The sequence below is a fragment of the Pempheris klunzingeri genome, chromosome 6 (genome assembly GCF_042242105.1).
Source record: "Pempheris klunzingeri isolate RE-2024b chromosome 6, fPemKlu1.hap1, whole genome shotgun sequence".
Lineage (NCBI taxonomy): Eukaryota > Metazoa > Chordata > Actinopteri > Acropomatiformes > Pempheridae > Pempheris > Pempheris klunzingeri.
Window position 1 is genome coordinate 14,814,664 of NC_092017.1, and position 15,569 is coordinate 14,830,232.

Genomic DNA, 15,569 nt, shown 5'->3' on the forward strand with positions numbered 1-15,569 from the left:
ATCAGATCCAGATGTAAATACCTGGAAATAAAAGCTGAAATGTTGATCTCTTGTCTCATATTCATCTTTTGATGTCAAACCCAAATGTTTTCAGTCTACAGCAAAAATAAAGGAACTGGCCTCACTGTTCCAATACTTTTGGAGGGGAGTGTAAATCAGTCTTTTCTCAGAATCATCAATAAAAAAATATTTTGTGGTTATTTTGAGATCAAGTATTGAGATCAATGATTGCCCAATAAAATCTGCACTACAGTTGCTGGGCTGCTGCAGTCCACCTTTCATCATGAAGTGAGAAATGGAAAGAAAACACAGGTGTATTATCACTATTATTTGCAGGCCTTAACTGATCCTGCTGTTTGCTTTCTGAGAAAATACTGACCCGTGGAGGATCATGCTCAGTGCTAGCAGAATAGCGTCACTGTGGGTTTTGTTTCCCCTGTGGTACTGTACATTCTGCATTGGAGCTCTGAGCTCAGTTTGAGAGAGGACATACATAGAGAGGCAGTTCGCGAATCATTTACTCACCTGTTCCTGCTGCAACAGATACTCTATTATTTTGAGCACTTAAGTATGAAAACATTCTCCCTCCCTTTCAGCTCCCGTGTCCGGGCATCCATCTCGGCCTCTTTCCCAGCCACATGGAGACCGTGCGGGTAAAGGTTTAGGCCGCAACCCCACCATAAAGATAAGTCGCGCCACGCGTGTCTCTGAGCAGTGGAACGCCTCCCTGGATCGGGAAATCACCAACGCCAACGAGCTGCGGCACCTCGATGAGTTTCTGGGCAACCAAGTGTGTGAAAGGCAACCAGATGTTTACTTATGGCAGCCAATAATTTGACCTTATTTATGCACTAAAACGTTTTTTTGTTTGTGTTCCGTTATAGGTCAATGATTTCCGCTCTAGGGGGAAGTCGCTGTCAGCCACAGAGGCCATCTTTGTAACAGCCACCATGCAGTTCAGAGAGACGATCAAAGCCATGTATTCTCTCCCTGTGAGTCTGCAGGGACATAAAACACACACACACGTACACACAAAATAATATATTGTTGTTCCTCACCAACCACTCGTCTTCCTCATTTTCTGTTCTGTCTCCCTGACTTCACCAGAAACCCACCATTGGCTACAAAGGTCTGATGACAGGCTACCAGAACAAAGTGATCCACCTGGCGGGCGACAAGCAGAAAGGAGAAGTCCAACTTGTTGTCAACCTCTTCCAGTCTGTGCTGGACGGCTTCATCAGAGGAGAGATGAAGAAGGAGGAGGCTGAGCCTGCAAAGGTGAAACTCTGAGATTGATTATCATTCAGTCTAATTAGTCCAAATATGGAAAAACAGTGTATCCATGCTTACGCTCTGTGTGTGTTTTTCAGCCTGCTAAGGCCAGAAAGAAGAGGAGGAAAAAAGATAAAAGCGTAAGTATGGAAACTTGAAAGTTACGACATTTTTAAATCTGTTTTCAGGTGAGTTCAATAATAAAGGTGATTTAATATTGTTTGTGATTACTAATTGATTACTGACTGTCTGTCTTGTTAGATGGAGAGCCCCCTTGATCATACTTTCGTCAACTATCAGGTCAACATTATGCAGTCATGTGACCAGTGCAGTTCTTACATCTGGGGCATGGAGAAGGCCTACATGTGCAGCTGTGAGTTAACACGGCAAAATAAATGTCTCTTACTTCTTTCATGTTTTATTAAACTTATTTGTATTTAAATATAAAGAATACATCTTGCAGCATAACATAAAGAAATGACTACATGCAGTAATTCATTTCCCCCCTCATCTACAGATTGTAAAATGGTTTGTCACAAGAAGTGCCTCTGCAAAATAGTCACTGACTGCTCCACCTTCTCTGTTAAAAAGGTAGGTTTTTATTTTTAGAAGTCACAGACCTCGATTAATGATGTACACATGGTTGGAAGTGTGGCTGAGCGCTGTACAGTGTAGAGTTGATGTCCTACTTTAAGCAAACCTCCTTTCCCCCAACAAACTTTCTCACAAGTCTAAAAATATCACTTGTAGTTTTCTGTCTGTGTTCTCTGATAAATGACTGACTATTGTAGCATTGGCTTGTAAAAGCACATCATCTTAATAAAGATGAAATAATTATGCTTTTACGGTTCAATAAGAGTCTTAGTTAAGCAAATTTTAATCAATAAAATTCAATCAGTAGAATTATAGATATTAAATTTAGATATAGATATTATACTTACTGTATAGATTCTAGGGTATGAACAAAAAGTGAGTCCAAAGACTGATGGAGGTAACTGTCTATGACAAATTATACTGAACAGAGAGAGAGAACTCAGAGCTGAAGAATAGAAACTAACTGAGAAGTGGTGCAGGGCTCCATGTGGTAATGTGTTGTTAAAAAAGTATTTTAGAATTTTATCAGGAAATTCTCAACATGATGACATGTTAACACAGAACAAGGTGTCACCTGTTAAAACTGGAGTAAAACCTTCTTTCATCTTAACTTAACAACTGTAAACTTATTGTGTTGAAGAGTGTGTGATTTCCATGGAGTGTGTGAGATCGACTGTGGTCACTGGACTCAATAAGTAAATAGACGTCTGCTGCTGTCTGTCCACAGAGCGAAGAGGAGTCTGGCGGTCAGCACTTCGGCGTGCATGTGTATCGCCTGGTCAGTGACAAGAACCCAGTGCCCATGGTGCTGGAGATGATGCTGGAGCATGTGGAGATGCACGGCCTCTACACCGAGGGCATCTACCGCAAGTCTGGCTCTGCCAACCGCATGAAAGAGCTGCACCAGCGACTGGAGAGCGGTTAGACACCTTCAGTTTGACGTTTACAGCTGTCTTATTTTTATTTATCAGCTGTCTGTTTCTAACACTTCCCCCTGTATTTTTTATTTTTAAGTTAAACATGTATAATGAAAACTTTGTCATGGCTCCTTTATCGATTTCTCTATTGATGTATGTTTAGACCCCCACCTGGTTTGCCTTGAAGACTATCCCATCCACACAGTGACGGGCCTGGTGAAACAGTGGCTGAGGGAGCTACCAGATCCACTCATGACCTTCACACATTACAATGACTTCCTGCATGCAGTGGGTGAGGAGGACATTTCCCACCAGGGGGCAGCATATTACAATAAACAGTCCTTTCAGTGTTTTACTCATCTGCTTCTGATTTGACTAAATTGTGTTGTGTTTAAATGGTTAGTAGATAGGTGAAACTAAAAGTTGACATTTAAGATGGAAAGCATTTTTCAGGCTTGATTTAAAAAAAAAAAAAAAAATGAAATGGACGTATTTTCAATAATATAATGGACTATTAATGTTCATTATAATTTATGGGATTTTAATTTATTATGCGTGTTCTCCTCTTCGTAGAACTGCCAGAGAAGCAGGAGCAGCTTCATACTATATACAAAATTCTGGAAGAGCTTCCTACATCAAACTTCAACACATTGGAGAGACTCATCTTCCACCTTGTCAGGTAGGGATTCACTCATTGTGGCCTCCTGTGGTGGCCCGTTTGTCACTCATCTGCAGTTAAGTTACAACTTGGATTATATATACGTGCAACCAAACTGCATGCTAACATCTGATATATTCTCTTGCAGGGTGTGTAAAGAGGAGGCTCACAACCGTATGTCTCCTAACTCGTTGGCCATAGTATTTGCCCCGTGTATCCTGCGCTGCCCGGACAGCGCTGACCCGCTGCTCAGCATGAAGGATGTTGCCAAGACCACCACGTAAGGCTGTTCACAATACAAACTAATCCTTCACTCTGTAGTGCATCGTCAATATCACATATATAACACATGCATAAACAGTGAGCCGCTGTGAATCTGCACACATACTCGTACTGTTTGACATCTAGTTCCCTCCTCCTCTGTAGTTGTGTAGAGATGCTCATCAATGAGCAGATCAGACTCTACAACGAGAAGATGGAGGAGATCGAGCAGCTGGAGTACGCAGAGGCTCTGGCCGTTAACCAGCTCAAACTGAAGAGACAGAACACGGTAAGACAAAAAGAAAGCCCTCCCTGCTCTCAATCACCTTTTTCAGTTTAGTGTCAAATCAATACCATGGCTACAAAATGAAATTTCAGACTGAGTAACAGTCTGAAGCTGGGATTTAAGGACATTTAATCAGTCAAAAAGTCACTTATCGATGATTTCTTATTATATCATACTCTCACATACAGCTTTATTAGTTGGTGACATTTTCCTTCATCATTAAAATCATACAATAACCGCAACGTGGCCGATGTTCCTTGTCTCTCTTTAGCTCTTCTGGCATTTACCTCTCAGGTTCTCAGCTCCTTACAAAGGAGCGGTGGTATGTATCACCGAGCTCTCCTAGTACAGTAGATCTAGTGGTTGTAGTGTGTACATGTAGCGGGGTGCCATGCAGAAGCACCTGTGCATGGCATGTTAGATGTGGGTGATGCTCTTGGCTGGTTTTTGTTTGTTTTTGGCCATAATCCCTTTTACTCTTCCTTACTAACTGTTCGTAGGTTGCATGTTGCTGTTTGCTGTTCTTCTTGTCCTCTTTATGAGAGGACAAGATGGTTCTGGGTTGGTTTCATAACAATACTTTTATTCTTGTCTTATCGAAAGTGTGCGGTTTGACAATGGTGAGACTTGCAAAGCTTTATTTTTGTCTTGTCTTGTTTTATTAAAAGAAGACCACAAAGCTCTGAAAGTCATGTTGCATTTGTTGTTGAGGTTTTTCTGGATTATGGTCTTTTAACTTTTATCATAGCTCAAAATGAACTGTTTGCATATGTAAACCCCTTACACCAGTACTGTTCTGTTGTTTTCATAGCATTTGTTTTTACTGCCCTGGGTGCTGCAGGAATGATGTGCAGATGCATGAATGCTACAGACTCATTCCAGCCTCTTCTCTTTTCCTCACTAACAACATCTAGAGTCAATTTCAGATCTGAGTCAAAGTCACGTGAATTTCATGGCCACTTGTGTTTATTGTGTAATTAATATATGAATAATTAGATTTATATAGCAATTACACAATAGACATTTTAAGTTGAGTTGGTTGAGGTATCAACCCGTGATGTTCTGTCTTGTGCAGGTGCATGAGAAGGTCAGCTCTGATCTCAGCGTCGTCCCTGAGAACGAGCCTCTGGACTCAGACACGGAGGCTGAGAAGAACTTGGTGGAACGCATCAAGTCCATCAAACAGGAGAAGTAACAATGCTTTCTGTATCATTTTCTCTGTCCATCATGGTGTAGCGTCCCTCTCCGGTCTCTCATTCCTCTGATGTCATCTGTGTCTCTGTAGAGAGGATCTGGCCTGCCGACTGCCAGAGATGGAACAGCCCGGTTCGGACCAGGAGAACTTAGACTCCGAAGCCTCGCTGAGCTCCGAGAGTCTTCTGGACGAGCAGCAGCGCTCCTCTGTTCACATCTCAGAGCCTGATGGTCAGTATAAAGGTACAGTCTGGGCTCTCCTTCCTTCTGCCCGTTTCTCTCACTCACCTGTGGGTTTCTGACCAGACCACGGGGCCACTGGGTTGGGCCCTTCCTGTTTTTTGTGGTGCAGGTCTGGACCAGTGATGGTGATGGGGGCGGTGACGTCTGCTCTGTAACTAAGCAGGTCGGAGGAACAGCAACCCTGTGTGTGTGTGTGTGTGTGTCTGTGTGTGTGTGTGTGTGTGTGTGCATATGTCCGCACCCCCATGTATGCATGAACATGCATGTGTGGCACAGAATCATGCTCAAACCTCATCCAAATTAATTGAATGTACAGTTGGCACAACATATCCAATCTTGTTTGCCTGATTGTGCCTCACTGAACATCATTTTTGGTAGATAACATGGCTGCATGATCTTCCATTGGTCCTCCCCCTCTCAGGATTATTTGTAGCTTTGAGTAGCCTAATGTTTCTCTTCCTTTTCCTCAACTCTTCGTCTTCCCTCCCTCTCTTCCAGGACGAGGTAGTTGCCAGCTGAGGAGGTACAAGCCGGTGTGTCCACCCAAACCAGCAGACCTGGCCCAGCGACCCAAAGTCACCGGTGGACGCGTCTCTCTGCTAAGTCTCACCCCTGCTAGCTCCACCTCGTCTGTGTCCAGCTGCGCTTCTTCAACCTCCGAATCCTCAAACGCCACCCTCAGGCATCTGCTGAAACGCCGCAATCCCATCATCCCAGACACAGTTAAACTCCCCCCAGGTGTCCTCTCCCAGTCTGCAGCCTCGAGTCCCGCTCAGACTCGCACCTCTCCTGAAAATCGAGCCTTAAAGTACTTGGTCAGGAGAAGAGAGCAGCCCGGCCGCCGTAAAGACAGCACCCAGTCCCTGTACATCGACAACCCCGAGTGTGACCTGTTGTTGCACTTTTCCTCCTGCCCTCCCTCCACTTCCTCTTCTTCGTCCTCCATTTCCATGGTAACACCCACTCCTCAGCACCGGCTCCCTGACACAAAAGCCTCGAAGGGCCAGAGACGTTTTTCTGACCCGGACATACCTTTTATGGACGATGAAATCTGACCAGAACAGAGAAGACAGAGAGGTGAAGAGGTTTGTGGGCAGCAACCTCTGAAAGGACAAAAGGAAATGAATACAGATGACATTCAGAGTTGAGACAGAGGACAACGATGGGTTGTAGAGAGCCGAGAGAGGATAAGAATCAAGAATCACAGTAGAGGAACATGACCTGAACATGATAAACATGATGACATGTGCGGCATCCACAGTGGATCTACACATTTCACCAGTAGTGACACAAAATGGAGGCTGTTCCAGTTGCTGTTGTTAGTGGGAACCAATCAAGAAACTGCAAATGTGTCTGAAGTCTTGTAGTTCTCTGTGACAGTGAAAATAACTGGACATGATGTTGCCAAGCACCTTTTCTACCATTTTAATATATTGTGGTTACTGTTGATGAATTCAGTTGGGACAGAGGCGTCTTTTCTGTAGCCTCATAATGACGGACCAGCAATTCTTTTTCTTTTTCTTGTTTTTTTTAAACAAATTTGTGCTAATTCAAGGAAATATTGCAAGTTCCAGCCGCACTTTTCATTTCTTAGTTCTCCTAATGAGCCAAACATGCTCACTGAAATGTTAGCTAGTGCCTTGGTAATGTACAGTAAGTTGACAAAGTTAATTTCTCCTGTCGTGTTAAGGACAGCACTCGCAGAGGGAGGGAGGGTTATTTGGGATAATGAGAGGGTACCTTTGTCTCAGACTTCTATGCTTATTGTACTGAACCGACATGACATGTTTTAAAAGAGGACCTACGGTAAACATGCACAATGTGACTGTTGTGTAGCTGCCTCGTCTCAACAGCTGCAATGGACAACGGTGTCTGTCTTTCCACCTTTACCACTTTCCCACCTACCGCACAACAAACCCCTGATAGGAAGTCATTGCCTCACGTAGCAAAGGGAAATGGGAGCAGCACACGCCACTTTTTCCTTTGAAACAGCAAAAACACAAAGTCAGCCTCGATGCAACAGCCGCGCCACGACGTCTGTAAAGCCCCGAAGTAATTGAACACGCCGCACCCTTTCTAAAACGAACTTGGCTTCACTCCGCTGTGCCGAACCTGCCATTCAAAGTAAACGGTCCCATAAGGAGCAGATTCTGCTGAAGTACAGCGCTGGCCAACTTTGTATGAAATGTAATACTAATGTTCCTCTCTGACTGCTGTTGGATGATGTCTGTTAGTTTGTCTGGATACTGAGGATGATGTTCTGATGTGTAATGTGTAACAGAGAGTGTATGTTTGGGTCTGAATGACGTGAGCTGTAATGGTTATTAGTATTAACGTGACAATACAGAACATGATGCTTGTAACATCTGTGTGTTTTGATCAGATTCACTCAGAAAGTTTCTCAGGCTTCATACAAGATGGAAAGAATATGCAGGTACTTTTTTATGTACAGAACTAAATATAAACCATTAGAGTTATAGATTCCCCATAATTTGATCTCTTAGCCCATTAACACCAATATTCTGACAAGAAATATGAATGTAGTCTATAACACGTTCACAAATTAATTAAAAATTAATTTAATCTCCATATTTAGACGGAAGAGCAGCTCCTGAATGTTACTGAAGTCTTGCAGTTTTTACAGCTGAATCTGTGTGTCGTGTTTCTGAATTTGGATTCTTGGATACGCCGTCACACAGGAGAGTCTTTGTAACACAAATGGTGTCATTGAAAGTGTCGGTAAGTTTAACAGCTATGTCGAATCTAAAGGAATAATCACAGGATGGAAGTCTTTGCTGTTGTTTTGAAGATCTTTATCCATTTAATTTGATGTCTGCAGTGAAAAGTTTTCCAAGTAAAAGAGTAAAAGTACCGTCATAATATTAACTTAGAAAGGTGGATATATGGATATAGTTATATTAACTGTGGCCTAAACAGAGGTTTGGCTGTTTAAATAAGGTAAATGGAGGATTGAGGACAGTGAGAAAGAGAAAATATCAGGCCTGTCTGCTGTACAGAGAGAAGCTCACCTTTTTCAAAATCATTATCATCATTACTGCACCATGTTGCCATTTGACCGTGTACCCACCTCATTTTTTTTTAAATGTTAGATTTTACTGAGACCTGCTAGAGAACAGACAAAGCAAATATAACTGTTTCTACGTATCACATTTCATGCACAAGGTGGAAATAAATGCACCTTGAACACAGGAAGACATTTTGGGAAACACACGAGAGAGAAAGAGAACCACCCTTCAGGATCAACAGGTATGCCCTAATGTAAGAATTACTTCTTTTCTATCAATAAGTGAAGTAATGAAGGTCTGTCAGAGCCACAGAAGATAAACTGATGAAAATTCAGGAGAGTGCTGCTTTAAATGTTTGTTTGAAGCTGCTCTCATCCAAGTTAGTCAAGTTAAAGTTTATATCATTTCATTGTATTCCTACTCACTTAGCAAGTTGGCCAGTGTACTTTTTTTGTAATTGAGATCAAGTGAGATTATAAACAGCAGAAAATTGCTTTACAAAAGAAAACTGCTTTTCCCTTGGGCCTTCTCACGTCTTTTTTCTTTTTTGTTTGATTCATTGATAAAACAATAAAGGTGTAATTTGTCCCTAGCAGGTGCACCAAAGCTCATACAGGAGCTGATAAGCGCTCTAAGAAAAACTATTGAAATCACCTGTATGAGCGTTCCACGTGTGAACAGTGGTTATAGTTCAGCGCAATAATTACCTCCAAAGGAAATAAAGAAATAAATTTTAAAAAACTACCTAACAGCAAATACATAACATCTAGTAAAGATTAAAGGTGTATACAGTATAAAGTACAAATGACCCATGAATAGTGTGTTGTTTTATTAACATCTGAACCTTAAAAAGTTTGGTGGCTTCTGCAAATTAAACAAATTAAATGACATGTTTAAGTAACCTTCATTTACATTTATACAGTATTACAAGTCTTTCAGAGGTAAAATACAGGTTGACACCACTGTATTAGCTATGAATTTACTGTTGTTATAAATATCGATCAGATCGACTTGCTGAAAGAGAGAAGCACTCTGATTGGGTGAAAGCAAGCGACTCTCTGATTGGCCAAAACTAAGGGTCTCTCTGATTGGCAGAAAGAAAGAACCAATCTGATTGGCCGAAAGTATGGGACTTAAGTTTACTTTTCAGTTTAGTTTTTTGTCTAATTTAGTCTTCGGTTGTTTTCCAGGACACTTGCCGTAGACTTAAATGTAAAACAGCAGTACAAAACAAGGCTAATAGAGCAGAATTACTTGATAAATGACTTGAAGAAACGATCCTGGTGCCACCAACTTCACAGCATCCCTTTGGCAGAGCGTTATCAATTTAAATGAGCTTGTTTAAGTGTGGACGTCAACGTGGGATTGTTTCCCCCCAAAAGGACGCGTGATTATGACGGCTACTCTGGATGACGTATATCTGACCTGAGATCCACTCCGATGCTGGTTGGGCAGTTTACTGTGACGTTTCACTATGTCATTCTCTGCGCCGCTTGACGTCATACTTCTGCGACCGTGTGTCAGCTTCAAACATGGCTTCTAGATTAGAAATCAATTTCATCAGATTATTGTCCCGCTGTGAGTCTATAGCGTCGGAGAAACGAGGGGAAGCTGAGTGGAGACTAGAAAAGGTAGGACATCATAAATACGGAGTGAATGTTTCTGTTCAGCGCTGTTTTTCTCCGACCTTCGTTGGCTAAAGCTAGCATGTAGCATGTTGTTGTTGTTAGCTGCAGCTGTGAGCAGCCGGGCTTTTAGCCACGTCGTCACTGAGTATTTTATTACAAGGTACCTTTTAAGTGACATTAAACACATTAAAAACACATTTAACTAGTGTATAGTGTGTGGACTTGTAGAATGTTTAAGCTTGCCAAGTTTCATCATTGTACGACCTCTACAGCAATTAGTCACGTATATTACACATTAAAACACATTAAAATATTGCAGACATCTTATAAGACACATACATAGAGGATAGTAGCTTCAGTCTCTTATTGACACTTATGTAATCAGTGCATTCGGTAGAGCCATCTCACATTAATAGAGTTTATCATAGTCCTGGTTATATAATGTCTTGTTTTCACATTCTTTTGTGTTACTTAGACATTATTCAGTGTCACTTAGACATTAGAGACGTTGTATGCCACTGTGATGTTCATCGCTGCAACCAACTTAATTTCTAGGTGGCACAGTCATAGTATTTACTTATTTATACATTCGATCAAGTTCTCTTCTATTTCATCATCCATAAAAATGTCTCCTAACATGTACCATCACTGTTTGGGTTTTCTCCAGTATGTTGGTGCCCTGGAGGAGATGTTGGCGGCTCTGAGGAAAAGCCAGAGGTAACATCTCCCTTTCATGTATCTTAGTGTTTTCATTATTGCTAACCTGTAACACGCAAATCTGCTACATTAAAGAGCTGCACTCAAATGTTTCCTGAAGTCTGAAGACTTCTAACACCTGCAAACCACTCAGCCTTCTGACACAAGCAGATCTCTTATGTACTTTTTAAAATGTTTTTGAACAGTAGAGCTTTGTGCTGGTCATGTTATTGATTTCTAGATAGGTTTAATAATACTGTTATTCAATAACAACTTGTGTCTTTTCCAGCAAACCTACACCAGAAGTACTGACTGAATATACAAGAAAAGTAGATTTTCTGAAAGGACTTCTAGAGGCAGAGAAACTGGTCAGTGGTAATATTTTACAAATCCATCACTTTCAAGATTAAGGCTTTTTTCATATCACATGCTCATGTCTGCATGTTATCGTTAGTTTCATATTTATGGCAGTGTTTACGACAGTAGTCATTTTCTGTGTGTCTTTTTTGTTGTCTGAACCGTATCACCATCTACCACCTACCATCTAAGATACCTAAAAACATGGAACAGTCACTTCTTCTGTAGACTTATTTCTATTGGTCTCTTAAGTTTTTGTCTCGTTTTCTGATCTCCTGTCTCTCCTGTTCTCATTCAGTCTTCACCAACAGAAAAAGCCTTAGCTAACCAATTCCTCGCCCCCGGGAGAACACCCACAATAGCTAATGAGAGGATGTCTGCTTCCAAAACTGTCCACATGCAGACGAAGGCCCGGTGCACAGGAGATATGAGGGACGAGCTGCTTGGCACGGTACGATGAGACATACACTGTTGAGCTTCTGTCGCATGACTGATTTCACCTCCAGCTGGTAGTTAATTTATAAATGGTGTTCTGTTTCACAGTTGGGCATTTTGGCTCCAAGAGGCTAAAGACTTTATTTTAGCTTTCAACTAATATTATCACTTGGGCTCTTCTAATGAAATGCTTAAAGGTTTGGTAAAACCAGATTTAAAAATTCCAATTCTCACATTTTCTCCCTTTGTGTCTTTACAGGGTTTGTCGGGCAAAGGTACAAAATGTTTTTTTTTAATTCAAAGGAGACCTAACTTCGGTATCGCCACTGAAAAATGCCACCTGATATATTTGTTCTCCTTTCCTTTCTACAGGTAAATCAGAAACAGAGTTACGAAACAGAAGGTAAAGCTGTACATCTTATTTCTCGTCCCTGCCTCTGTATTTATCTTCATATAAGATCTTGACAACAAGCGATTGCTTCTGAAAAGTTCAGGCTCATTCCCAGCTCTATAGAATCATGAATGTGTCATTTACTGCTTCATGCTTCATGTGTGTCTGTGTAGCATCACCATCATAATCATTTAGGTGTCGCTCCTCACTGCTAAATGCTTTGAAAAGTTGGCAAACCACAGCTTTTTCTCGTGACTATGGATAAGAGCCTTAAACAGGCTGTCCCTCCTTGTGCAGAGGCCTTCCTCTGGATGAGCGTCAGTCTGCTGCTGAGCTGGAGGCCGTCCTGCAGCACCACCACAACTTGCAGGAGAAACTTGCCGAGGACATGCTCAACCTGGCCCGAAACTTAAAGAACAACACTCTGGCAGCACAGAACATCATCAAACAGGACAACCAGGTAACAGGATAACAGTGTTCATGATGCTGTGTGCTGCAACCACACTGTATTTACAACACCAGGGTTTATAAAATCTCCAAAGGAGCGATTAAATTTCAGACTTGTAAATAAGCTCAGATGTTGAGAAGCCACTGCTTTGTAGTGAGTCGGTGTGACGGGTAGCCAGTGAGGAACTTGTTTGATACAAACTGTGACTGGCTGACATAGTGTGATCAGGTCAGGATGGGTGCTGTAGTTCTTTTCTGAAAGAGACATGTTTTAAAAACACCTGGGGGAGCTTTTACTGAACATATCGAAATGAGAAAAGTTGTGATTCACTAGTTGCTCATTAATAGTTTATTTTTTTATACATTTCCCATTTTTTTTAATCAGTTTTACCATTACCACTAAGCAATGTTAACTTTTTGCCAGCATGTTTTATCATTTCAGATTTTCTCATTCTCTGTGTGTTTATTAGGTTTGAGTTTGTGTCTTTTCCCCAAACATTATGTCCTCCCGAAGCCAAATGTGTCTGCTAATTCTGACCACAAGTGGGCAATATAAGACAAGTAACATTCACAACCTGTGAACCATAATAAATGACTTGTCTAGGTGTGTTGGAATAAGAGCCATTTTCCCTTTTTAGAAGGCTGACTGTTTAATTTATCACCCTCTCCCTCCCAGACTCTGAGCCAGTCGATGCGTCAGGCGGACCTGAACTTTGAGAAGCTGAAGACGGAGTCAGAGCGACTGGAGCAGCACACCAAGAAGTCCGTCAACTGGCTGCTGTGGCTAATGCTCATCCTGGTCTCCTTCACCTTTATCAGCATGATCCTCTTCATCAGGATCTTCCCCAGACTCCGATGATGACCGTCTACAACCCTGAACTCTTAGCGCTGCAGCCTCTGGTGTTTACTGAGCAGTAACTACATAGGCCTCATAGATCTATACGGCATGTCTGTGCGGTGATACGGATCAGTAGCGGTCAGAACCAAAACAACACAGTTTGACGAACTGAAACATTTGCACTTTTGAAACTGAAATTCTTCCTCTAATCAGGAATGTTTAAAATGTTGTTTGAAGCATCGGTATTCCTTTTTTTTAAACAGAACGGTTCAGGAGTCGAGGTGAAGAGCGTCTTGTTTGGGGGTCCTTTAGGAGCAGCAGCATAGTCTTAATGCCCAGACTGAGCCTTAATTATTGTAAACCCTCATCAGGTAGGCTACTAGCCATTCGATACATTTATGTGCTTTATGTATTGGCTACAGTCAGTATGATCGAGAGAGTCCTTTTCCCCATGCATACATCTGAAAGTGTTCATGAGCCGTCCACCATCTACTGCATATTAGCCACAGCTGTGACACTCTATTGAAATAACTGAATAGCTGTGGATGTTCTAAAACTTCAAATTTTTCGGAAACACTTTAACATCCTCTGTTTAGCATTTATTACCACTCTATAACTGTTTAATGAATGAGTCATAACACACTATGATGTAGTTGTATGCAGCTATAAAGACATTTTTGAAGTGTTTGTTAGTGAGGAGTATTTGTCAGCAGTTATAACTCCTCCCATGACGACATATTTTATAATATTTCTCCACATTATCTGCTTCTATCTCAGCCTCCACTCATGAGTGTCCACAGGAGGAGCTATAGAAGAGTATAAATGTGTCCCGCTAAAATGAAACATATTACAAAAGTGATTTCCCTGTAATTTTTCATCTTCTAGTTAAGTTTTGGAAACATTCATCGTTCAGAGCTTTGTGCCGTTTGTTTTTTAGTTCACTGCTCCTCATATGAGTGATATCCTCAGTCCTGTTCGTTGTTTAAGAGTCCGTACGTTCTGGCGGTTGATTCAGGTTATGATGCTTGTTGTGTTGGTGACTGCTGAGGCTGCTGCTGATGTTGATGACATATGATTTTGTTCTCATTAAATGACTGTACAGCCGTAGAAACCTTCCCAAATCATTTAGAGCAGCAGCTGTGTGTAAAGGATAGAAAGACCTGAAATCCAGAGAGTATGAAGACGTTTGATTACAACCACTTCCCTGTAATAGTTTTGGCATAATAATTGTGAGTACTGTATGTGTGTTATGAAGGCTGTGTGTGTGTGTGACCTTTCTTCATGAACTAAAACACCAAACTGCGCCCTCTGTTGTTTTGAAAATGACTCATGCAGTGACTTCACGTGGCCAGAGTGTGTCAGTCACATCCAAAGAATATGAACACACAATGACCTCCATGACCCTGATGGCCTGATCAAGCCATGAATCCTAATTTAACCCCGCTACTCATTTAGCAGTGATCTGAGGATTGAAGTATGGCTAAATAAAGGCAGTTGGCCACAGAAAAAGCACACGCCGACTATAATGTGACTCTGGGTCATCTGTGCCTTTGTCAGCTTTTGTTCCTACTTAATTTAGCCTGCTGACATTTGGGAATCGCTGCCCTGAAAATGAATTTTTCATGCAAGCAGACACACCGAAAGGGCTTCCAGCAGGTTAACATTCCTTTTGTGTTGTCAGTCTCGCTGTCATCTGAGGCCTGTGGAGCTGACTGGCTTGTCCAGGCTTGCAACTCTGCCCCCTGGCCCTTCCTCGCTCCCCTCTCCCTGGCTGCTGCCCCACCTCACGGCTGGCTGGCTGGCTGGGTCGAGGCCTGGCCTGCCGTGTATTTTAGGATCCCTGGGGGTATATTGCCAGCTGGAAGCCGAGGTATGCAAGCCACCAGGAGACCAAATGAGGTTGTGTCACTGTTGAGGATCGTCATCCCTCAGTTTAATCACAGCTGTTTTTGACTGCATTCTCAGGCCTTTGCTAATGCTGTGATCTGCTCTCTGAGGCTGCAGCTCTGCTTTTGAACAGAGACTACACTACATGACTTCACCAGCGGTGTGGTTTCTCATGTTCATTATGGTTGTATTATCCCATGAGCTGTAGCAGACTGTTTCGCTTTATTTTCCTACACAGACTGCAGAGTCTGGGACGTGTTAAGTGCGAGTTCCTATATTCGGCCTGGAGATGTGTGGGGCTCATTCATGGAGCTTTTAACTTCTGACCCAGGAAACCTGAATGGGTTCCTTCCTGCGCTCTTTTCCCACAGGGACGATCTGAAAATAGTGTTCGACACTATGCTCAGAAAGGGTGGGCTGTAAATTCAGTGCCATGATG

The 15,569-nt window shown here is 42.0% G+C and overlaps 2 protein-coding genes across 8 annotated transcripts in view; both read left to right on the forward strand.

Annotated features, from left to right (window-relative positions):
• LOC139202278 (myosin IXB) overlaps positions 1 to 7,788 on the forward strand; it is a 55,916-nt gene extending 48,128 nt beyond the window's left edge. For 2 of the 7 annotated variants that reach the window (XM_070831681.1, XM_070831675.1), the window contains 15 exons: positions 597 to 790; positions 885 to 992; positions 1,108 to 1,278; positions 1,371 to 1,412; positions 1,534 to 1,645; positions 1,790 to 1,863; positions 2,594 to 2,786; positions 2,947 to 3,075; positions 3,357 to 3,462; positions 3,590 to 3,721; positions 3,868 to 3,991; positions 4,260 to 4,310; positions 5,064 to 5,179; positions 5,274 to 5,413; positions 5,924 to 7,788. In XM_070831681.1, the coding sequence (XP_070687782.1) occupies positions 597 to 790; positions 885 to 992; positions 1,108 to 1,278; positions 1,371 to 1,412; positions 1,534 to 1,645; positions 1,790 to 1,863; positions 2,594 to 2,786; positions 2,947 to 3,075; positions 3,357 to 3,462; positions 3,590 to 3,721; positions 3,868 to 3,991; positions 4,260 to 4,310; positions 5,064 to 5,179; positions 5,274 to 5,413; positions 5,924 to 6,480 (2,249 nt within the window). In that variant the 3' untranslated portion in view covers positions 6,481 to 7,788. Of the gene's footprint in view, positions 1 to 596; positions 791 to 884; positions 993 to 1,107; positions 1,279 to 1,370; positions 1,413 to 1,533; positions 1,646 to 1,789; positions 1,864 to 2,593; positions 2,787 to 2,946; positions 3,076 to 3,356; positions 3,463 to 3,589; positions 3,722 to 3,867; positions 3,992 to 4,259; positions 4,311 to 5,063; positions 5,180 to 5,273; positions 5,426 to 5,534; positions 5,589 to 5,923 lie in introns of all 7 variants that reach the window. The other 5 variants (XM_070831674.1, XM_070831678.1, XM_070831679.1 and 2 more) reach the window with 4 other exon arrangements.
• Positions 7,789 to 9,962: 2,174 nt separating this feature from the next.
• use1 (unconventional SNARE in the ER 1 homolog (S. cerevisiae)) lies at positions 9,963 to 13,833 on the forward strand. The gene is made up of 8 exons (XM_070832585.1): positions 9,963 to 10,082; positions 10,747 to 10,796; positions 11,065 to 11,143; positions 11,431 to 11,583; positions 11,827 to 11,842; positions 11,940 to 11,970; positions 12,256 to 12,418; positions 13,082 to 13,833. Exons 1-8 carry the CDS (start codon positions 9,984 to 9,986, stop codon positions 13,262 to 13,264), a joined length of 774 nt encoding a protein of 257 aa, XP_070688686.1. The 5' UTR covers positions 9,963 to 9,983; the 3' UTR covers positions 13,265 to 13,833.
• Positions 13,834 to 15,569: the final 1,736 nt, after the last annotated feature.